The sequence below is a fragment of the Schistocerca serialis genome, chromosome 8 (assembly GCF_023864345.2).
Source record: "Schistocerca serialis cubense isolate TAMUIC-IGC-003099 chromosome 8, iqSchSeri2.2, whole genome shotgun sequence".
NCBI classification, from domain to species: Eukaryota; Metazoa; Arthropoda; class Insecta; order Orthoptera; family Acrididae; genus Schistocerca; species Schistocerca serialis.
This window is the reverse complement of record NC_064645.1, coordinates 254564962-254590530: the sequence shown is the minus strand read 5'-3', so window position 1 is coordinate 254590530 and position 25569 is coordinate 254564962. Positions and strand designations below refer to the sequence as shown.

Sequence of the window (25569 nt, the reverse complement as noted above, 5' to 3'; positions counted from 1 at the left end):
TACGTATGATGTTCTACGTATGAAAGACGGAAGGATCGTCGAATAAGCACTTGCGGAAGTCAACGGATGGACATACAGGAAGATGAATGTAACATCTGTTAAGGATCTCCAGTGCACGGATATGAACTGGGTGGAACCTCGAAACCAAACAGCTGATCGAGTTAGCTGGAGTGATCTTGTTGCCCCATATGCTGCCTCGTATTGGTGGAACTTAGTCTGAGCAAGCATCCCAGAGTCGCATTTCCAACTACGAATGAGATAACTAATATACACACATCAAAAAAAAGTTTTGCATCACCCCGGTTCCCAGAACTCCTGAAGATAGACGTTGACTGTGGATACTGTATCACAGACGTAGTCCCTTTCACTGTTCGGAGGTGTCAGTAAACCCGCCCAAAGATGTAAACAACCATGCATGAGCAGTGCCTATTAGACGGAGGGGGTCGGACAGCCAATAAATTCTAGTCGTTCCCCCAGGAAGGAGCTACACGGCTCGTGTTGTCTGTAGTTCAACCATGCCTAGAGGTCAATACCGCGGTACGATCGCGCCCGCATTGTTACTTTGTGCCAGGAAGGGCTCTCAACAAGGGAAGTGTCCAGGCGTCTCGGAGTGAACCAAAGTGATGTTCGGACATGGAAGAGACACAGAGTCAGGAAATGTCGATGACATGTCTCGCTCAGGGTGCCCAAGCGCTAATACTGCAGTGAACGACCACTAGCTACAAATTATGGCTCGGAGGATGCCTGACAGCAACGCCACCATGTTGAATAATGCTTTTTGTGCAGCCACAGGACGTTGTGTTACGACTCAAACTGTGCGAAATGGGCTGCACAATGCGCGACTTCACTCCCGACGACCATGGCGAGGTCCATCTTTGCAAACATAACACCATGCAGCGCGGCACAAATGGGCCCAACAACATGCCGAAAGGACCGCTCAGGATTGATTCAAATGGTTCAAATCGCCACACCGGCCGGCCTCTGGATTGGCATCACGTTCTCTTCACTCATGGGTACCGCATACGCCTTCAACCAGACAATCGTCGGAGAAGTGTTTGGAGGCAACCTGGTCAGGCTGAACACCTTAGACACACTGTCCAGCGAGTGCATCAGGGTGGAGGTTCCCTGATGTTTTGGGGTGGCATTATGTGGGGCCGACGTACGCCGCTGCTGGTCTTGGAAGGCGCCATAACGGCTATACGATATGTGAATGCTATCCTCCGACCGATAGTGCAACCATATCGGCAGCATATCGGCGAGGCATTCGTCTTCATGAATGACAATTAGCGCCCCATTGTGCACATCTTGTGAATGACTTCCTTCAGGATAACTACATCGCTCCACTAGAGTGGATAGCATGTTCTCCAGACATAAACCCTATCAAACATGTCTGGGATAGATTGAAAAGGTCTGTTATGGACGACGTGACCCACCAACCACTCTGAGGGACCTACACCGAATCGCTGTTGAGGAGCGTAACAATCTGGACCAACAGTGCCTTGATGAACTTGTGGACAGTATGCCACGACGAATACAGGCGTGCATGAATGCAAGATGACGTGCTACTGGGTATTAGAGCTACCGGTGTGTACATAAATCTGGACCACCATCTCTGAAGGTCTCGCTGTATGGTGGTCCAACATGCAGTGTGTTGCCGGCCGGAGTGGCCTAGCGGTTCTAGGCGCTACAGTCTGGAGACGCGCGCGACCGCTACGGTCGCAGGTTCGAATCCTGCCTCGGGCATGGGTGTGTGTGATGTCCTTAGGTTAGTTAGGTTTAAGTAGTTCTAAGTCCTAGGGGACTAATGACCTCAGAAGTTAAGTCCCATAGTGCTCAGAGCCATTTGAACCTTTTTTTTTGCAGCGTGTTGTTTTCATGAGCAATAAAAAGGTCGGAAATAGTGTTTTTGTTGATCTCTATTCCAGTTTTCTGTACAGGTTCCGGAACTCTCGGAACTGAGGTGAGACAAAACTTTTTTGATGTTTGTGTAAATAGTGAAAAGATATTTTATTACTATAGACTAACAAAGAAAGATCTGAATACACAGATCGAAATCAGTAAATGATCGCACAATATTCAATTCAGTTCAGACCATATCAGGGTAATGAGAAAAATATAAATCTTGCTGCTATTAAATATTATTTACATTTCTATTTATTATCCATGTAACAGCACAATTACAAATTCTTCTCTCATTGATAATTTGTCCCGTTTTTCAGATTTGTGATAAACGGTTACAGTTCAAAGATTACCTTTATTCTGTCAAGCCGATACGTTGCTTAGACGGATCTGCAATATTATATCTTAGTTTATGGGAGCGTGCTGATGGCTGTGCTGGCTGAAAATGAATTAGTGACAGATCACGCTGACGGAGCGTTTCCAGTATGTACTATTATTTCCTCCTCATTTTTCGGATGCCAACACGACAGCGCTGTCTTTAGTTCGCTTTATTGGCTAACAGAGTTACAGGTCACAACAGAATTAGTTCGGCGAAGCATCGAAAACGCTCTCAACCTCTCCTGTAATAATGTAACAGATTTTGGAAGACGTGTGTTCCCTATAGTCGCCGCCGTATATTTATTAATGTTATTTTTATCATAACAATGAAATCTACATCCACATATACGTGATTACTCTGCTATTCACAATAAAGTGCCTAGCAGAGGGTTCAATGAACCACCTTGAGGCTGTCTCTCTACCGTTACACTCTCGAACGGCACGCGGGAAAAAAGGGCACTTAATTTTTTCCGTGTGAGTCCTCATTTTTCTTATTTTATCGTGATGATCATTTCTCCCTATGTGGGTGGGTGCAAAACAGTATGTTTTCGCAATAGGAGGAGAAAACTGGTTATTGAAATTTCATGAGAAGATCCCGTCGCAACGAAAAACGCCTTTGTTTTAATGATTGCCACTCCAATTCACGTATCATGTCCGTGACACTATCTCTCCTATTTCGCGAACATACAAATCTAGCTGCCCTTCTTTGTACTTTTTCGATGTCGTCAGTCCCACCTGATGCGGATCCCACACCGCACAGCAATACTCCAGAATAGGGCGGACAAGCGTAGTGTAAGCAGTCTCTTTGGTAGACCTGTTGCACCTTCTAAGTATTCTGCCAATGAATCGCAGTCTTTGGTTTGCTCTATCCACAACATTATCTATGTGATCGTTCCAATTTAGGTTATTTGTAATTGTAATCCGTAAGTATTTAGTTGAATTTACAATCCTCAGATTTGTGTGACTTATCGCGTAATCGAAAATTTCCTGATTTCTTTTAGAACTCATGTGAATAACTTCTCACTTTTCTTTATTCAGGGTCAATTGCCACTTTTCGTACCATACAGGTATCTTACCTGAATCATTTTGCAAGTCGTTTTGATCATCTGATGACTTCATAAGACGATAAATGACAGCATCATCTGCAAACAATCTAAGACGGCTACTCAGATTGTCTCCTATGTCGTTAATATAGATCAGGAGCAATAGGCCTATAACACTTCCTTGGGGAACGCTGGATATTACTTCTGTTTTACTCTATGAATTTCCGTCTATTACTACGAACTGTGACCTTTCTGACAGGAAAAATGACGTTCTATAAGCAAAACAAATACATCGAGTTCTATCATCCAGTACAATTTAATAGAGACTTAACGGATTTGTGTATGTGATGGGCGTCAATGTAGTTTTATCAATATTTGAACTTCCGTCTTTCATAATCCTTTAAAATTGCAAGGCCTGTAAAGCTTTAACCAGCGTGCACGACGTGGTTATTTCTTCGTACCGTTACTAATGGCTTCAGTGTTCTTCGCAGGCCGCTAAAGGCCGTGATCTACCTGATACATTGCGAGACCCTCGTGTAGTACGACTGCGTCAGGCAGAGCCTTATACATAGTCAAGGTGGCAGTCGTGCGTCAAGGCCGCGATGATAGTGAATTACTAACGTGAGCTCCAGTGCTTAACACGCCTCGCTGCAACTCGACACCTGTATTTACAGTGCCAGTCACTGAAGAGCATGGCAGAGTCATCTTTCATTCTACTACAATACCTATTAAGGTTTTTACCCACCCCCACGCACGAATGGAATGCAAGAGGAATGATTACTTAATTGCTGCTTCTTGAAAAGTATGTATGCTTTTATTGGATATTTGTTCATCCTCCCCCCCCCCATCTCTCTCTCTCTCTCTCTCTCTCTCTCTCTCTCTCTCTCTCTCTCTCTCTCTCTCTGCGTCTCTCTCTCTCTATGTCTCTCTCTCTCTCTCTCTCACTCTCTCTCTCTCTATGTCTCTCTCTCTCTCTCTCACTCTCTCTCTCTCTCTCTCTCTATGTCTCCATGTCTCTCTCTCTCTCTCTATGTCTCCATGTCTCTCTCTCTCTCTCCATGTCTCTCTCTCTCTCTCCATGTCTCTCTCTCTCTCTCCATGTCTCTCTCTCTCTCTCCATGTCTCTCTCTCTCTCTCTCCATGTCTCTCTCTCTCTCTCTCTCCATGTCTCTCTCTCTCTCTCTCCATGTCTCTCTCTCTCTCTCTCCATGTCTCTCTCTCTCTCTCTCCATGTCTCTCTCTCTCTCTCTCTCTCTCTCTCTCTCTCCATGTCTCTCTCTCTCTCTCTCTCTCTCTCTCCATGTCTCTCTCTCTCTCTCTCTCTCTCTCTCCATGTCTCTCTCTCTCTCTCCATGTCTCTCTCTCTCTCTCTCCATGTCTCTCTCTCTCTCTCCATGTCTCTCTCTCTCTCTCTCTCCATGTCTCTCTCTCTCTCTCTCTATGTGTCTCTCTCTCTCTATGTATCTCTCTCTGTCTCTCTCTCTCTCTCTCTCTCTCTCTCTCTCTCTCTCTCTCTCTCTCTCTCTATGTCTCTTCCTCCTACTCTCTCTGTCCATCTCTTCCTCCCCTCCTATCCTCTTACTCCTCTCTATGACCTTCAGCCTTGTTTATTGATATTGCGAACACAACTTTTGTTTTAAAAAAAGTCGTTTAAAAGTAATGGGTAAATAGGTTTGGATCATTGGTACACGGGACGTGAGACACACTCTCCAGTTGCTGGATCTGTGAAGGTAGTGACTTTAATGATGGTATTTCGGATAGCTTTAATCTGAGAATGGGTAGGAGTACAAAGTTTCAGGTGATTCAGAATCCGTAGTAGTATTGTATTCATAAGCCGATAAGCCATAAACGTAACTTCCATGTTTTCTGTAAAACAGACCCCAAGGGATAAGATAACACATTATTGTGTATACAGTTTTTGTAATAATTTATATGTAAGGAAAAAACTGCGTTTGGGAGAAACAATCTGTAAAATCGTTTAGAGGCATTGCTGTCTTTGTTGACAGTGACTACAAGAAAGAAAACGAAATCGCACATTTTTCGCAGCCCAGCATTTACTTTCCCAGAGTATTTTAACAAAGCCTGAGCTTTGTTGTTTGAAAAAAATAAGTACACCTTTGTCAATCTGAATGTTTATTAGTGCATCGTGTAAAAATGCGAAATAAATCCGTCAAGTTCTTCCGAGATCTTTGGTAACAACATTACGAAACTACTTACACGCGCGCCCGCCCGCCCCATTTGTAAAGCAAAAGAATAATTATACGTACCAATTTTGCGATTACCTTTTCAAGTTTGATCACACTAGACCATTATAATAAACCAATATAGCGGTATTGCTATGTCAAGCGATACTACAATCATTATACTAAACACGGCGATCCTATTCTTTTTTCTACGGCGTTCATTCTAATTGCAGCTATAAAATACAGGATTTATGCCTACTGGACTAACAAGTCATCCTGAAATACTGATGAAAACACTATACTTTTCGAAATTATTTCGCAACATAACAATTATTTTTTTGTTTCAATACAAAAGATTTTGGTTGTAAAAATTAGTTTAGATTACACTTTACGTAAGTTATAACAAATGCCATATGATTCGAATATTTTTCTAAATCTAATTTACGTAATGTTTCATGGAAGTTTATTGTCCACTACACAGAAGTATTATCGTCTCATAATACACTTAACTTTTTCGTAAATAATTTAACAGTTTGCAAGAGCTAAGTATGTACTGTCCTTTAAAAGTGGAGTATTTTAAAATGCCAAAATTTCCGTTTTTCAACTTCACAAAATAGCGTTTACCATTACTTTATTGCTTTGATTTTTGCAATCCTGAAAATAAGTTTACATAAAATTGTTAATAATACGAAAACCGGATGTCGTCATAATCATTAATCCGAAGAATACAGCTTACAGAACGTACCATAAGTTCGCGTTTAAATAGAGAGAACTGCATACGCGCCAAATGATCAGTCAATAGTTGGCAGTCAGTATGTGCATTAGTCTGTTTTAGCGAGCCTGCAGGATGTCTTGTTTCATGAAGGTACGAGTAAAAAGCTCTTTTTGGTGGTAGAAAGTTGAATGGCATATTTTTACTGTTACTTAGAGTTAAAACGTGAAAAGATATAGTGAAAAAATGACTTGACTTTGTCAGTAAAAAAAGAGGAAAAACGACGAGTATAAATAAAAGGACGAGTATATTTGTCTTTATATTTTTATTCATCGACACCTTTTAGTAAATGATTTCTTTCCTTGAACTCTAAAATTGTGCTACATTAGCAATTAGTGATGCTAGAAGAGCACGTAATTTGAATACAAAACTGCAAGAGTAGTTTCTCACATAATTTTGAGAAAAAGATCATTTCACCATGTATATACATTGTCTTAATTTTATACACAGGCGACGGTGCCCTCTTCTCATTTTGTGTGTGTAATGAGATTTGGGAGATTTGAAAGTGGTCCGATGTTCAATGTTACGGAAGATACAAATGGTACATTTTCGTACATGGGCTCCTTATCAAAGCTTCATTTAGTAAATACCCTCTACAAAGCCTATAGGCCTGTAATACGAATTGTGAAACACCCCGTGTATGTAGAAATCTCTACAGAGCAAAAGTCTTGATTTTTTTAGTCCATGTGTAAGTAGTATCAATCGAAATGGAAATGGAAACGGAAATGGCTTAACACAGACGAATTTACCTTTTTACTCGTAATTTGTTGAGTTACATAATTTCAGACTCACAGTTTTAGTTTCCAGAATGAATTATCACTGCGGAGCAAAATGTGTGCCGACTGAAACTTCCTGGCAGGTTAAATCTGTGTGCTGGACAAGGATTCGAAAATGAGACTTTTTCCATTTGTGGGAAAGTACCAAATTAACTATCCTATTCTCAAAATTTTACTTTTGCCAATATATCTCTCTAACCTTACAGTCGTATTAAAGATCACTTAAATAACTTTCTTCCGGGAGTGCTAATCTCGCACGGTATGGATCAGAAGGGAGAAACTGAACGGTGCTGGTGGAAGTAATGCTGTAAAGACAGGTCGTGAGACCTCCTTGGATAGCTCAACTGTAAAAAAGGATCTGTAGAGCACATGAGGTTTCAGGTTCGAGTCCTCTGGCACACAATTTTCATCTACCCGGAAGTTTTCCTTCTAATGGTTTCTTCATGAAGCTGCCAATGATGCGGCAGTCTTGTGCTCCTGGTGCCTTACACGACATTAGCTTTTCTCTCTTCTCTGTTAACTTGATTAGCTATATTATGTACTGAAGCTACAGTTAATAACTGGTACGAGTAGGTCACCGTATAGTTCAGGCGTTGGCTGGTCGACAAACACGTAATCAATGTGGAGATAGACATAATGTAGGGCGTGTGTGTGTGTGTGTGTGTGTGTGTGTGTGTGTGTGTGTGTGTGTGTGTGTGTGTGTGTGTGTGTGTGGGTGTGAATTTATTTTGTATTGGTGTACTCGTAGGACATCTATGTCTACATCATACTCCGCAAGCCACCTAATGGTGAGTGGTTGAGGGTACGTCTGCTACCACTGAGACCCCCTGCCCCCTCCCACTTTTCAAAATGGCTCTACGCACTATGCGACTTCTGAGGTCATCAGTCGCCTAGAACTTAGAACTTATTAAACCTAACTAACCTAAGGACATCACACACATCCGTGGCCGAGGCAGGATTCGAACCTGCGACCGTAGCGGTCGCTCGGCTCCAGACTGTAGCGCCTAGAACCACACGGCCATTCCGGCCGGCCTCCCACTTTTCCTATTCCTCTCGCGAATGGCTCGTGGGAACAAGGGAACAATAATTCTAGGTGAATCTCTGTGTTAGCTCTAATTTCTTGAATTTTCTCGATGTGATCCTTTTGCGAGATGTATGTGGAACGTCAAATTCTTCCCGGCACAACGCCTGTCTCGTGACATCTGCCACTAGAGTTTGTTAATCATCTCAGTAACGTTCTCGTGCCGACTAAACGATTCGTGACGAAACGAGCCGCTCTTCGTTGGATTTTCTCACCGAGTGTAGAAGTCCTTCCTGTCAAGGGTCCCAGATTGATGAACAATACTCGACACCCGGTCGAATAAGTGCATTGTAAGCCATTTTCTTGGTGGACGAGTTAATTTTCCTTAAAATTCTTCATATGAATCTGTCTGACATCTGATTTCCTAGTATTTGTTTTATGTGGCCATTCGACTTACGGTCGCTCTGCATAGTTGCTCCTAGACGTCATACCGTAGATGCTGTTTCCAGCATTTTGTTATCAGATCAGCAGTAGTATAGTAGTGGATTTCTTATGCTATGCCGGCTGGAGTGGCCGAACGGTTCTAGGCGCTTCATTCTGGAACCGCGCGACCACTACGGTCGCAGGTTGGAATCCTGCCTCGGGCATGGATTTGTGTAATATCTTTAAGTTAGTTAAGTTTAAGTAGTTCTAAGTTCTAGGGGACTGATGACCTCAGATGTTAAGTCCCATAGTGCTCAGAGCCATTTGAACCACTTTCTTTTGCTATGTATGAGCAGTGTGTTACATTTATTTTTGGTTTAGGGTCAACTGGTGGGGCTTCCACCAGTCATTAATCCTCTGTAAGTCATTCTCCTAATCGGCACCTCATACTTGGCGAACAGTCTTTAAGAGCTTCAGACGCTTTCTACTAGACCCTTTATATATTTTGTAAGCAGTAATGGTGCTATCACACTTCCTTGGGGTACTCCGAAAATTACTTCAACATATGTTTACTTCGTTCCGTTAACAGCGACGCTTTCAGTTCTGTCTGCAAGGAAGTCTTGTATTCAGTCGCAAATCTGATCCGACACCCGCTGAGATGATGTTTGTTTCAATAACGGAAGTGCGGGACGGTGTAAATTTCCTTCCTGAAAAGTCACACAGCATCACCTTAGTGCCTTTGTTTACATCGTTATGTGTCTTATGGAGGAAAAGAGCGAGCTGAGTTTTGCAAGATTTCTGTTTGCAGAATCCATGTTGACTTTTAGAGAGATTTTCGTTCCCCAAAAATGTCATAATACGTGAAAGATGATGACAATGCTTCGCAACGTTTTCAGTTTTGTTTTGTGCTTAGCGACCTGTAACAAATTCTTGCTCCTTTATTATGTGTGTTCCATTTGGGGTTCTCCATTACTGTATTTATGAAGCTATTTAATTTCGTATTTTCCTCACGGCACGTGTGGCATAACAATGTCGTTCGGCAATATTTTATCTTTGCCGGCAGCGCTTAAATATCGCCGGATTTAAAACAATATTTCTTTTTCGTTATTACCAATTAACTCTGTTTCTTGTCCTCAGAGCAGTTACTACATTAAACTAGAGCTCTACTGTTATTAGTGCCGGGTTACACTATCAAGACGATGCCGTCGTTAGAAGGCCGTCGGCTGCGACAGCGCTTCTGTTGGCAAACGCTGGCCCGCCCGTGTGCACCGACCTTGGCTCACACTTCCTCCAACACGCCGCACACAGTACCCTACCGTCCCGCTCAAAACAAGGTTATGACATCGTTGTCTGTCTTCAGACGACTGCATTAATATGTATGGCAGCAAACTGTGTCGAATAAGCTGCTCTGGATGCGCTTGCATTCCATGTCAGGAATACCACCTGTTGCATTTACAGTTCTATAACGGAGGCCCTACCAAATTATTACCGTATATTACGTAAGAAGTTAGTTTAGAGGACAAACTACCAATGAAAAAATTAAAATTGGAAGAAGAATTGAAAGTGTAAAGAGTGAGACGTGACAGTGCATTACTGCCACATATTTGAACCAACTCGTTATGGTTTGATGTAGCGTTGTTTCCTTCAGTTAAAATTGCTGGATGATACTACACTATCAGCGTAGTGTGTCATTTTGTTCGCCGGCCGCTGTGGTAGAGTGGTTCTAGGCGCTTCAGTCCGGAGCCGCGCTGCTGCTGCTACGGTCGCAGGTTCGAATCCTGCCCCGGCAATAGATGTGTGTGATGTCCTTAGGTTAGTTAGGTTTAAATAGTTCTAAGTCTAGGGGACTGGTGACCTCAGATGTTACGTCTCGTAGTCCTTAGAGCCATTTGAACCATTTGTCATTTTGTTCCGCTTCTCTAGCAGCGTACTGCGGTACAGTAACTTTGGGGCCTCAACTCTGAAACTTAAGTGCGAACCTTAACTGCAAATAAACAAATTAGTTAATTTTTTCCAGGTTTTGTCAGCTCTTGTTTGAATACGAAGTAAAAAATTAGTTCAGCGAGCCAAAATGAAGGCAATCCTAGTGAAATTATTTGAGGCGTAGAGGTGTAATGGTGTAATGGTGTAATGGTAACAGGTAAGAAGGTAACACCCATCTCAGGACTTTCTGCAAACGTAGCGTTATCTTGACGTCACACGCAATATCGACAATCAATGCGGCAGGTGCCATATTCATTTTGGCGCATTTAGATGTGTGTGTATTATAAATTTACAATATGCCGTTTCAAAGTAATGGTGCAAATTTACGACAAACACATCACCATTATAACTAAATATCAATAACGTATCAACAATACAAGCCTTGAAGACATTCTACGGGGTGAATCACTAATTAGTGCCCCCTAGAATAGCTCCGATAGTATGATAGTAGTTGAAACGTTTGTGAGACAAACGCTGCATGGGACAACGGAGGCCATAATATGGCGTTGGTTTTTTGTTGCTAGGTGGGGTCGCATCAGAGATATGAAGGTCAAATTTTTAAAAATGGGATTCTATAGTTTGGTACTGATTTTCTCATAGCGGCTATCGAAACGAATCCGATGATATTAACAGTAAAGTCTTTGAAGGTCAACGAAGGTCACAAAAGTGGCATGAACGTCTATTTGCAGAAGATATCAATGCAGTGCTTTACAGAAGGTATCAATGCAGTGCTGCAATCTTCGTATCATGGACTGAGTGGCATTCCTTATCACTTCGGCAATTATCGAAGCACATGCTCTGACAATTCTCTCTCGCATATCGTGAAAATAGTAAAAATTCGCCGAATACGGCGTATCCATCTAAAGTGCCATTGACATGTAAACATCATTCGACGCTTTCGCAAGCCGACCTGTGTGGCCGTGCGCTTATAGGCGCTTCAGCCTAGAACCGGGTGACCGCTACGGTCGCAGGTTCGAATCCTGCCTCGGGCATGGATGTGTGTGATGTCCTTAGGTCAGTTAGGTTTAACTAGTTCTAAGTTCTAGGGGACTGATGACCACAGATGTTAAGTCCCATAGTGCTCAGAGCCATTTGACGCTTTCGCAATACAACATAAAAGGAACGGCAAGATTAGTATTGTCGAATCAAGCGAATGTGAATGATGTATTCCTTCGAAGAACAAGTCGATATGCTTCTCATTTACGGAGAATGCCAACGAAATTCAGTGAGAGCTAGAGATTTATACGCTGAAAGATATCCTCAACGTACTCACCCTACACGTCGTACATTTAAATATGTGTATGATAAATTGAGAACAGCTGGATCTTTAATGCATCGGAAACATATCCGACAAAGGAAAGCTATTAAAGAGGAAACGAAATTGGTACTCTTGCCACTGTTGTTCGAGATCCTTGTGTTAGTCCGCGTAAAAAAAAAAAAAAAAAAAAAAAAAAAAGGCTCTGGGCACTATGGGACTTAACATCTGAGGTCATCAGCCCCCAAGACTTAGAACTACTTAAACCTAACTAACCTAAGGACATCACACACATCCATGTCCGAGGCAGGATTCGAACCTGCGACCGTAGCAGTCGCGCCCGGACTGAAGCGCCTAGAACCGCTCGGCCACCGCGGCCGGCATTTCGCGTCAAATCGCAAGGGAATCTGGCATGAGCCAGAGTAGTATTGTTCGTGTTCTGGAATGCCATAAATATCATCCTTACCATATCAGTCTCCACCAAGAATTAACTGGTACGGATTGTATGCGTCGCATTGAATTCTGCCGATGGGCTCAACTTCAGATTCAGAGGGATGACACATCTATTAATTTGATTTTATTTACTGACGAGGCTAGATTCACGAACCATGGAAATGCTAATTTGCATAACATGCATTATTGGGCAACTGAAAATCCATGTTGGCTGCGGCAAGTTGCACATCAAAAACCGTGGTCGGTGAATGTATGGTGTGGGATTCTGGAGGCCCTAATTCATTGAAGGAAATATTAATGGTAGGAAGGACAACACATTCCTGCAAGGAACACTAGGTCTGTTATTGGAAGAAATACCTTTTAGAACAAAGACCAGAATGTGGTATCAACACGATGGGTGTCCGGCACATTTTTCGCTGATGGCTAGAATGAGCTGCAGAGACAATCCCCAAATCGTTGGATTGGACGCGGAGGAGATGATGTCGTGGCCGGCTCGTTCGCCAGACTTTACGGCTCTGGATTTTTTCCTTGTGGGAATTCGTAAAAGGCATTTCTTATAAAGACGTTACAACTACTCCTGAAGATATGCGAGACAGAATTGTCAGAACATGTGCTTCGATAAGGGCCGATGTGATAAGGAATACCACTCAATCCATGATAAGAAGATGCAGCACTGCATCGATACCTATGGTTATATGTTCGAAATCCTTCTGTAAATGGACGTTCATGCCACCTTTGTGACCTTCGTTGACCTTCAAATTGGATTCGTCTCTATAGCCGCTATCAGAAAATAAGTACCAAACTATAGCATCCCATTTGAAAAAACGAAGTTAGCCTTCATATCTCTGACGCGACACCACTTAGCAACCCCGTCGTCCCAACAACATTCGTCCCACAAACTTCTCAGCTCCTATTATACTTTCGGAGTTATTCTTGGTCGCAATAGTGACTCACCCTGTATAAAAACCAAAACAGACGTAATAGATAAGGTCGTGGTTTACGGAGTAAAAGGATTTAGTTTCGCATCCTGCTACAAGTTAATATTTTTCATCCTAACATTTTAAACAAATTCTGGGACCTTCTGGTAAATGTAACAATGATCTTCTGAAACATTCGATGTCATTTACATTTTTGAATGATGAAAGGAAGAATAATTAAATATTTGACGATTTCCGAGTGTGTGTTTAGGCAGGAACCTAAGAGGACACTTTAAATTGTTGCCAGTGAAACGAGGAACCGGAACATTCATTTTCTTCTTTGTCACAATGTCGACAGCAATCCCTGTGGTTGTTGGTATTACGTGTGATGTCAAAATGACGTCACATTTGCAGCAGGTATTGTGAGAAGTGTGTTAGCCGTACAATAATGGGAGCTGTCATGACGTCAACAACTGGAAGTCTACGTCTGCTATGTTAATAGCCCTAAACATTAGCTTCTGGATTCTGATGGAAGTGCTCTGTAAAAAAAAATTAAAAAAAAGCCAGCTTCAATCATTTACAGATACACCAGGTGCTCCGATTATAGTCTAAAGTGCAAAGGAATCACATTTCATTCATAAGTGGACTCGTTCAAGCGATATTTTCTATATGCATGCATTTCAGTTGCGCTTGTTACTTTTACTGCAGTCGTATTACTGCAATTTGATCTCAGACTTCCTATCAACACAACTCCGAGGACGCCCTGTCTGAACGCTGTGAGAATTAAATATTACAAACAGTCCAGGCATATGTTCTTAGCATTTCCGGGAAGAGCACATAGACGGACCATCAGTTTCGTCGTTCCGTGTTAAGTAAAACATTGGATTGCGAAAGCAGCCTTGGCAGCTTCTTGGCTATTCGAAACATGTAACAAAAATGTCCTAGTACTGGATCAAATATCCCTATAAGACCAGAAAATCTTCTAAAATTTCCTTTCTGACACTGCGTTATTCGTGAAAGTACTGTATTATAGTCGCCCAGATAGTAATGCACCACATTTTTTTCTTCAACAATCGTTTATTGAATATAATGAAACGTGCACAAAAGAAACAACGATGTTTCTTCTACACACCCTATTTCCCATGTAACCTCCTTCCCTTTCTATGGCTCTTCTCCAGTGACACAAGGAAGTGTATGCCCTTTCAGTAGTTCGCCTTATTGCAGCTTTCTAAGCAGTCCAAATCACCTTTTCGTTATCATCCAAACGTCTTCTACGAATGTCATCCTTCAATGGCCCAAAAACTGGAAGTCTGAGGGAGCTAGGTCAGGGCTGTAAGGTGGATGAGATAACACTGTTCAGCCCTGTATAGTGATGTATTCCGAAGTCACCAAACTTGTGTGACATCGAGCGTTACTATGCTGAATCAATCACTTGGTTTGTTATTGCGACGTAGTCGCTGGGAGCGCTTCGTGAGTTTGGTTAATGTGTTAACGTATGCTTCAGAGTTAAGTGTTCCTCTTGGCATCATGAATGAACACATCAGCAAGCTGCATCTACTCATGACAGCCTCAGATGGCGTCCCCGCTAACGCTACAAATCTTTGAGCTCTCAAACCGCCTTCTCGTAAATGCCTCACCCTCTTCGACCTGCAGATAACCGTACTTCTGTCGACTACAGATGCTCCATAAACTGCATACAAAGATTTTTGAATCTTCCCAACAGTTCCTTTCTCTGCAGTGAGAATTCTATGACGACGTTGCCTGTAACGTATATCACTTACTGATGCAATTTTGAAACATTACTGTAGCTACGCTGTCTGCAGGAGGAAACGGATTATTTGCCCATGCACTCTACTAACTTCAAATAATGCATACCTAAAAGTTTCGCATTCGTACAATTTGTGTTGGCTAAGAAAAAAAGAATGTGGTGCATTACTATTTTGGGTGACTCTCGCATTTACTATGTAAAACAATTGTTGAATGTAAACGACGTAAATTAAGAACAAGAAGCAACTGTAAAAAGTCTGGTAATGTTTAGGGCCTACTGACATGGCAGCGGCTTCAAAGCAATGCACGGCGCAAGTGTGTAGTGCCATCTCTCCTCATTATACCTCCACGGTAATCTCGGAGTTCTATTACAGTCCCACACCAGAATGTGCAGTACAAGATTTGTTATGATAGCGGTCGCTGAGCAGTGTCAGGCACTCTCCGCCATGTCCTCTGCCAGGTGTGTTGCTGAAACAAGGTTTGCAGAAGACTCGCTGCATGGCGTAGAAAGTAGGAAGCCACTACTGGCAGAGTCCTGCTGTGAGGTATGTTCATGTGGAATGCTCGCTTGGTTCTTACTAGTCCGCACAAAATGTAAGCCTGGGTCTGCATTCCTGTACGCCTCAATTCTGAACTGTCATTAAGTTTCCAGAAATAAATTTTCACCTTGCAGAGGAGAATGCGCTGATACGAAACTTCCCGGCAGATTAAGAATGTGTGCTGGAGCAAGACTCGAATTCGCGACCTTCACCATTCGCCGGCAAGGTCCCTGCCAAGGTGAACTACCCAAGTGCTATTCACGACTCGTTCTCACGGCCTTACTTCCACCAGTACCTCGTCTATATCTTTCAGACTTTACAGACGATTTCCTGAGAAGCCTAGAAGATAGGAGATGATGTACTGGCGAAAGTAAGGCTTTAAGGACCGGTCATGAGTCTTGCTTGGGTAGTTTTTATTTTTTTATTTTTTTTATTCCACAAAAACAGTAACAAAAATGGCTCCAATGAAATGACATAAATAAGGTGACAGATAATTGCAGTCATTAATTACAGCATTCAAAGAGTGAGTCTTTAGCAGTAGCACAATTTAGCACCTTCACTGTCACCTTCAAGTTCAGTTGGAGCACCTGCCCGCGAAAGGAAAAGGTTCCGATGTCGACTCTCGGACCAGCACGCAGTTTGTAATCTGCCACGAAGTTCATGTCATTAAGTTCCGAGATACATCTGGGAATTTTCTGTAACTAGAGTGCAGTTGTAAGATTCAAAAGTTATAACAGACGGCATTTGAGAAGGGAGTGAGACAGGTTAGTACCTATCTCCCATGCTATTGTCCGTGCATGGGGCAAGCACTTAAGGAAATTGACGTTTATCTTATTTGTATAAGAGGTGATCAAAGAGTTTCCGTTCGAATGACGTACATCACAGAATCGGTATGCTAATCAGGCAAAATCGCCGTGAGCATTCAGGATATCATCCCACCGACATACCAGTTGAAGATACAAGTTTGGTAAAATACCGTGTCCTCTGCATGATGAAGTTCGTAACTGCCTGCTGGACATACCCGTCATACAGGAATTGTCGACAACACTTCGTTATCTTTCTTCAGGGACCGAAGCGTGATAATCGCGTGCGGAGAGCTCAAGACTCTAGGGCGGTGCTCGAGTGCGGCCCAATTGTTTTTGCGTAACTTCTGCGATACGGCTCTTGCGATATGTGAACGAGTGTTATGAATCAGCCCCAACCCTTCTAGCAGTTTCCCCGGGCGTTTCGCCTTAAATGCCCCATACACATTCTTTACTCTCCGATGGATGCATGCCGGTGTTTGTCCTTCGGCGGCCAATGAAACAATAACATTCTTAGGAGAAGAACAAACTTCTTAGCCAAGATCGCAATAGAGCACTGCATTGTGGATAACCGGTTTCGGTAAACTGTTACCATCATCAGGTTATTATAAACATGTTGTGCCAAATGCACACAAAATCTTTCCATTAAATCTCCAAATGCACAACATATGACATGAATGACGCGTTGACACGTCAAAAGTAAAAGTTAAAATTACTATGTACACAAATCTCCACAACATTGCATCCATATGTTCACACGCCATGTCTACTAGGACGCCACAAGACTGACTGTCAAAAGGCAATGCATGTCGGTTCATCTGTTGAGTCAGCCTTCTGGCGCCCTAGTAGGTATGACCTTGCCTACATGTCGCTGCTTATTTATCCACATCGGAGTCGCACTACGGTGCATACACGCTGCAGCAACGGATACTTTCCGATCGTCCCTTATACTACCGATTTTATATCAATATTTTCTCATCCTCAGGTGCCTATGCTGCACAAAGTGCACATGTAATCATCTACATTACACCCATCATACAATTACTTGACTTCCATTCGAAGAAATCAATAACAGCTGATAGTCCTACGGGTATGTGTTATGTAACCCGCTCTAAGAAAATAGTTAATTTGCTAATAGTGGGGAGATAAAAATTGAAGAGGGAGAACAAGGCCTTAACACAGTTAGGGAGCTCGCACGGATGCAGCTTGCAGTAGTTAAGTGCAGATGAAAAAGGTTTCAGAAGGTAGACTTTTGTTGAGAGCTGTATCAAACAAGTCTTCAGAACGAAGATGGAAGGCTAGAACAAATGCTAATAATGAAAGTTGATACTGAAAGAATTCTTCAAATGATAATTAGCGATTAGGAAATGTTCAAATGTGTGTGAATTTCTAAGGGACCAAACTGCTGAGGTCATCGGCCTCTAGACTTACACACTACTTAAACTAACTTGAACTAGCTTATGCTAAGAACACACACACACACACACACACACACACACACACACACACACACACACACACACACACGAGGGAGGACTCGAACCTCCGACGGGAGGAGCGATTACGACAAAGTCTAGTGAACGTAAATGTTTTGCAGAATATACGCATAATTTATTTGTTCAGAAAGGAAAGAAAAACTATACTCTTTTGACACGTAGGGACACGTAGGGAAAATGATGACTGGAGCTCTTACAACTAAATCCTGTCAGAAACAATCCTGTTGGAGGAATATCCGTAACTGAGCATTATAGCAGAGGCTGAAAATACCGTTACAGTTCTAAAGTTCTTTTATCATCACACGACCGGTGACCGGATGTTATACGCACATCTTCAGGTACTGTGATCCCCGAGCGCAGCGGTGGACCTAAACGAGGCGCGGTGTGCTACCTACGAGCGCTCCGGGGTCACAGCACCAAGTTACGACACTTGAAGATGGGCGACAAAGAGCCCGAAACCGGTCATGTGATAATAAAGGAAATTTATAACTGTAGCGGTATTTTCAACCTAAGGTACATCCTATCAGTCAGAACAATAGCAGAACCGCCACACACTGTGTCAAATGTTAACGCCGAAACTAGTAACGTTTGAAACACGAAAAATAAATTAACTGCGGTCTAGACTGAACTTATTAGTGAAAGTGCCAAAATCATCGCCGTCTCACACCGAAATTAGGTCTTCTTTCGTTGTACAAAGCCATGTGAAATTATATGAACGCATGGAATCAGTAGTGACGAAGACGAATAGAATGAATTGTTGGTGGTGGATTCTTGAAGAGTTCGGTGCATCTGTAACGGTAACAGCATCAACATCGTAGTGAGGCCAGTTGTGCGTACTGTTTTAGAATTTATTGCTCTTACCTAGTAGGCATGGCAACAGACGCCGAAATTATGCATGGACGCTCTGCTAGGATCGTAACAGCCCAGTGTAGTCCATACGAAAGAATAACAGAGCCCCTTGGCGTAATTAAGTGGGAAGTTTTGGAAGAGAGGCGACACTATTCTCACAGAAACCGGCTGGTTGTTGGTTTAGGGGGTGAGGACCAAACAGTGAGGTCATCGGTCCCAAAAACCAGTTGGTGTAGTTCAGAGAAACAGTTTCCGAGGAAGAGTGCAGGACTATTCAGCTGCAACAATCGTGTGTCTCGCGCAGTGATTATGAGAAAGGAAGTTAGTGTGGAGTACCGAGATGTGTAATCAACCTTTTTACCTTTGCTCCATATGCGAATGGAGGAGAACAAAAAGCCGATCGTAGTGCTACGCTCTGTACAGACGAATGAGGAATATACAGGATGTCAACCATGTAAAGTCTTATATGACAAGAAAATGGTTCGAAGTTTGATTTACTAACGCCCAAGCTGCTTATGCCAACAAAAAATGCATTGTTTTTCTTAAAACAACAGATCTGTATGAGACGTAACTCTGTTGTGGGGCTGACAAGAAGTTACTGAGTTGAAATGCATTTAAAATGTGATTTTTGTTTGTAATATTCGGGGCCATTTCAGTGGCACAGAAGATGGGAATTTTAGCCAATCTCAATGAAAATTATACTCCCCTGTGATGATTACGCTACACCTCTTTCAAAGAGTCTCACTAACTACAAAACGACAGATTTCGAAATAAGTTACACGGAGACAGAAAAGCAACTAAATCGCTCAAGAGAGGAAAGGCCACTAGACCTGAAAGGTTACCAATTCGATGGCACACAGAGTATGCGAAAGTAGTTGCTCCGTGTACTGTAGGTCTCTTGAGGAGCGGAGCGTTCCCAATGATTCGAAAGAAGCACAGGTCATTCTCGTTTTCAAGAAGAGTCGTGGAACAGACGCAAAAACTATAGGCCTATATATCTGACGTCGATCAGTTGTAGAATTTGGACAACGTTTTATGCTCGCGTATTATGAAATTTCAGGAGACTGAAAATCTCCAGCATATGTTCCAAAAACGACGATTGTGTGAAACCCAGGTCGCTCTGTTCACCTAAGAGACACACAAAGTAGTAGATATTGGCGCCCACGTTGATACCGTGTTCCTCGACTTCCGAAAGGCACTCGATACAGCCCTTCACGGCTGCTTAATTAACAAAATACAAGCATATGGAATCAGACCAACTACATTACTGGATTGAAGTTTCTAGCAAACAGCAGACAGCATGTCTTTCTGAATGCAAGGACGCCTTCAGGTGTGCCCCAGGGTTGTGTTGTTGTAAGATCATTATTTCCCACGATATAGTGGACGTAACGGTAAGTGCATATACAAGGGTTGGAACTTAAATAGTGGCAACTATTTATTCACAACCGGTACAAAATAGTTACATGTTTGCACCTGTTACTGTCCTTCAAAGTAGTCACCAGCGTTGTGTCCGTCCCCGATAGCTGAGTGGTCAGTGCAACAGAATGTCAATCCTAAGGACTCGGGTTCGATTCCCGGCTGGGTCGGAGATTTTCTCCGCTCAGGGATTGGGTGTTGTGTTGTCTTATTCATCATCATTTCATCATCATCGACGGGCAAGTCACCGAAGTAGCGTCAAATCGAAAGACTTGCACCCGACGGGAGGCCCTAGTCACACGACATTTAAATTTAGCAGCGTTGTGTATAACCCGTTTCCAGCGATGTGGAAGTGTGGTATACCGTTAAAAGAGCCTGTTCTGTTGATGGTGCGAATGGAGCGGTCTACTGCCTGTCGATTCTCTGGAACAGTCCTGAAGCCAATGCCACGAAGACGTTCCTTCATCATCGAAATCAAATCAAAGTCACACGGACTTATGTCCGGGGAGTATGGTGGATGGTACAGTACTTGCCAGTCTCATCGACCGAACAGAGCAGCCACAGCTTGCGCTGTATGTGCCCGCGCATTGTCGTGCAAAATAATGGATGGGTTGCCGCTTCTTCCGCAAAGTTGGTCGTTGGTGATGCTCCAAAAACGAACAGTAATACCGTACATTGACGGTCTGCCGTGGAGGAACGTAATGCGTTAGGATAATATCATCACAGTCGTACACGAGAATCGCCATAACTTTAGACCGCTCCATTCGCACCATCAACATAAAAGGCTCTGCTAACGGTATACTACGCCTTCCACATCGCTGGCAACGGATTCTACACAACGTTGGTGACTACTTAGAAGGACAGTAACAGGTGCAAACTTGTAACTCTTTTGTATCGGTTGTGAATAAATAGTTGCCAGTATTCAAGTTCCAACCCTCGTATTTCTACTGGTGACTGAGGGCGGTGTACCGAATAACATGACATCAGTGTTGCGTCATTTGCAGAGTAATAGTTACAGCTATAGGAAGTTTAATGTTCTTAGGTTGGTTAGCACCTCCAAGTATATGCAGCGCCTTGGAAGAAAGTCAGGTGTTAAAGTTTGGACACATAGATGCAAAATGATTAGTCTATATCGACAGACGCAGTCCAGTTAGTGGTGCATTTATAACCAAGCAGGAAACATCAGATCGTAAGATTTGCGAGGTGTTTGTGGGTAGACTATTCAAAAACAGAGCAAAATCAACCAATACACAGATATGTACCACATAGAAAAATATCTGCACTTATACCCGTTACACATGTATATAAATGACTTCACTGATAACATTGGAAGTTCCACAAAGCTTATCGCAGATGATGCTGTTGTATACAGACAAGACGCGACGCTAGAAAGTAGTAGCGAAATGCAGGAAGACCTTCAGAGGAACTGTGCTTGGTGCAGGGAGTGATAACTGACCTTCAACGTAAATATAACGAAATATATTTCAACTGTAACGACCACTTAAAATTAATCATAAGTAAGACAGATGCCAGATAATCACTGGAACAATCCTCAAGAAATGTAGTACATCACAAAGGAACTAGGTTACAAAATACTCGTTCGATCAGTAGTTGAATAATGCTCGTCATTACGGGATGCTCACCAGATAGGACTCGAAGAAATACAGAAGATCCAAAGAAGAGCAGCACGTTCCGTTACAGGTTCATAAAATAAGCGCGAAATCTTCAAGAAGATGCTCAGCCAATTCCAGTGGCAAACGCTGCAAGAGGCGTTCTGCTTCACGTTATGGTCAACTGTTAAAGCTGTGAGAATGTAAATTTCTAGAAGAATCAACAAATATATTGTTTCCTCCTATGTGTATGTTTCGAAAAGACCAGGATGATAAAATTTGATTCGAGCTCACGCGGAAGTTTACCAGCAACAGTTATTCCCGTGAACCAACCAAACGCGACTGGAACTGGAAGAGGGGAAGTGACACTGGAACACAAAGTACTCTCCGCCACACACCGTAAGGTGGATTGCGGAGTATAGATGTAGAGACTTCAAGGACGTCCCGCCATCCAAACGACCTCCAGCAACAAAATTACCCGTATTCAATGTGTCTTATGTCCATAGTTTCTTCCTAGACGTACAAAAGAGTCACATCACAAAATTTGTCTCGTACATATTAGCTATTCCGGCGCATAATATACGACACACCTCCTTTTTTAGAACACCAGTGACCGCTGTGTGTTTCAGAATATGCCATACAAGATATTTTCAATACGGAAGGGTTTAGGGCTACTGCGAGCGAACAATATTTGAAACATTTACTTGTCACATAAAAATTAATTCTTATACGTACAGCTATCTATGGCTACGTAAACGTGCATATATTGCGAAGCGCCGTGAAGTGCACGGTATAGATTACTTAGTTTTGTACCACGTATGTCGGACTGTTCTCGTTTAATTCGTGAATAGAGCGGGAGACAAAAGTTTAAGCTCCATTGTGCACTGTCATTAGACTTTCCTAATCTCTGCATGTCCTACGGAACGATACTTAGATTGGTGTAGTGTAACCCTAGGTTCCTCACTTTTTGCTGGCTGCTGAAACTTTGAAAGTAGGCATTCGCGCGACAGTTGACATCTACAAGAATCTGCCACTTCATGTTTGCAGCACGCCCGTGAGGCTCTTCCGCGATCCAAATAAACCCTCACGTGACCGTTCCTAGGTCCTTTTTGTTGTGGTTCTTGCTGCTGTTGTGCGCTTCAGTTCGAAGATTGGTTTGATCCAATTATTCGCAGTAGATGGTTCATCTCTACAGAAATTCATGTTATGACTGTAATTTGCTAAACTGCGCGACCGCTACGGTCGCAGGTTCGAATCCTGCCTCGGGCATGGATGTGTGTGATGTCCTTAGTTAGGTTTAAGTAGTTCTAAGTTCTAGGGGGCTGATGAACTCGGAAGTTAAGTTCCATAGTGCTCAGAGCCATTTGAACCTTTTTTTTTTGTTATTTGCTTTTAGTGAATGACGTGTTATTAGTATACTAGTTTCACCGTTATGTTATTTGCAGATGTTAGACGTATTGATGAACACTGTACAACTGTGACTCACCCATGTTTTTATGCAGTGTGGAGGAGAAATAACAAATGGTTCAAATGGCTCTGAGCACTATGCGACTTAACTTCTGTGGTCATCAGTCGCCTAGAACTTAGAACTAATTAAACCTAACTAACCTAAGGACATGACACACATCCATTCCCGAGGCAGGATTCGAACCTGCGAGCGGAGCGGTCGCTCGGTTCCAGACTGTAGCGCCTAGAACCGCACGGCCACTCCAGCAGTACCGGAGGCGGAGCAGTGCATGCATGTGCTGACCTCCAAACAGTGTCTTCTTTCAGTTTTTGATGTGAATGTTTTTGACCAAGCAAAATGTTAACTTCGACACGACTTTCTACGTTTTAATCTAGCTTATCAATTTGTTTTATTTTAATGTACTTTTACGGTGACTTGAAAATGCTTCATCTTACCGAAACTCTTCGTCAAAATATTTTTCACTAAATTCAACTTATGTCGATAACATGAATTTCTTCTAATACTATACAGCTGCGGAACACATTTCACACAAAAAAGGAAGTCTACTTTTCCTTATAATCTCTGTAACCTACATCCACTGAAGTCAGGCCTTAGCTCCGCATTTCCCTCCATCGCGAAATTTGCTACTCTTTGATGCGACAGGATGCTTGTATTAGTATATCCATAAAAAAATTTAACCACTGCTATTAGGTCGCTAATAAAAGCCACTCATCTAACATCTTTTGACTTATTAGCGAGATATCAGCATTGGTCAATGTTTTAGTAATTATCAATATCGTCGCAATCCTCACACACGAATTGAGTCTTAATCAATAAATCAATCTTTCCGTTCTTGTACCAAAAATTTCTGTCTACCAAATTCTATTCGGTATACCTTTTCAGCTACTCGACCTACAGATCTAATCTTCAGTATTCTTCTGTCGCGTCGCATTTCAGGAGCTTTAATTCTGTTGTAGCCTTAACTGTTCATCGTCATCGTTCCACGTCCATACAAGGGTACACAAATAGCTTCAGAAAAGACTTCCTAGTACCTATATTTACTACACAGCAGCAGCTGTATTCTGAATATTCTGAACCAATTTTATTAAGAAACTAACAGTTTCGTGGTTTTTAGCCACATCATCAAGTGCGTACAAACGTTAATACGTGGTAAACAATATAGAAAATGTAGAAGGCTCAACCTTCATATAGAGATATTTGTCTCTGACTCATGTTTTTATTCGTGAATGGCTCTGAGCTCTATGGGACTTAACATCTATGGTCATCCGTCCCCTAGAACTTAGAACTACTTAAACCTAACTAACCTAAGGACAGCACACAACACCCAGCCATCACGAGGCAGAGAAAATCCCTGACCCCGCCGGGAATCGAACCCGGGAACCCGGGCGTGGGAAGCGAGAACGCTACCGCACGACCACGAGATGCGGGCTATTCGTGAATATACAATCTGTGAACATTATGATTTTAACTAAGAAGGTTGGGTCTTCAATCAAATGGTTCAAATGGCTCTGAGCACTATGGGACTTAACTTCTGAGATCATCAGTCCCCTAGAACTTAGAACTACCTAAACCTAACTAACCTAAGGACATCACTCACATCCATGCCCGAGGCAGGATGTAGCGGTCGCGCGGTTCCAGACTGAAGCGCCTAGAACCGTTTGGCCACTCCGGCCGGCTGGGTCTTCAATTTCTTCGCCATGTTTTAGTGTTTATATGTGCATGACAATGTGGCTACAAGCCAAAAAACCGCTAGTACGGCAATAAAATTGGTTCAAAATACAGCTGTTTGCGGAGTTCTTACTTTTTTTTTAACCCTAAATTTACATAAGATATTAAATTTCTCTTTTGGCAGAAACACATTTCTCGCTAACGCCAAATCTGCGTTTTGAACGCCTTTCTCGTATACGTTCAATAACCCCCTTTAAGCCTGTCTGCTACTTGTCACACGCATTTGGACGACATCCTAGGATGGATTGCAGGATTTATTTTTCCAGCAGATTCCTAGACGAAGGCGAGTGCAGAAACGTTAATGAAGCGTGACGGAGACTGACCTCTGGCACCGACGGCGTACGTGATGTCCGTGAAGTCGATGTCGAGCCGGGGCCTCCCCGTGAGAGTTGCCAGCGTCGGCATGGCCAACGCGCGCTCCACCTGCTGCGGCTGCGGTCGCTCCATGTCGGCCGGCGTGCGTGCTGTGCGGCTGGAGGCACAGAGGCGACTGGAGAGCAGCTGGCTGGCGCTTCTGACCGCTGTCTCACTGACTGCTGACTCCGCTCGTCTCGGCGGGCAGCGGGTCCCGTGCGCCACGCTCACACGACACTCCCGCCTTCCGACCGTGACTCGCACGTGGTCTGTTGGTGCGCTAACCAAGCAACGATCAAGAAGAAGCCAGTTTGGCCACCCAGTTATGTCCTGACACTTTTTCCGTTGCGACCAGGCTTATCAATGGTGTGATGTGGCGCCCCTCGACTTCCTGTGTGGCACCGATTGATCTCAGGGTTAGCACATGTACCCGACG

General features: G+C 43.0%; 1 protein-coding gene across 1 annotated transcript in view; it reads right to left on the bottom strand.

Annotated features, from left to right (window-relative positions):
- LOC126416119 (ATP-binding cassette sub-family G member 1-like) overlaps nt 1-25299 on the bottom strand; it is a 379097-nt gene extending 353798 nt beyond the window's left edge. Inside the window, exon 1 of the mRNA XM_050083643.1 lies at nt 25103-25299. Coding sequence (XP_049939600.1) covers nt 25103-25226 — 124 coding nt within the window. The 5' untranslated portion in view covers nt 25227-25299. The remainder of the gene's footprint in view (nt 1-25102) is intronic.
- Between the last annotated feature and the right edge of the window lie 270 nt (nt 25300-25569).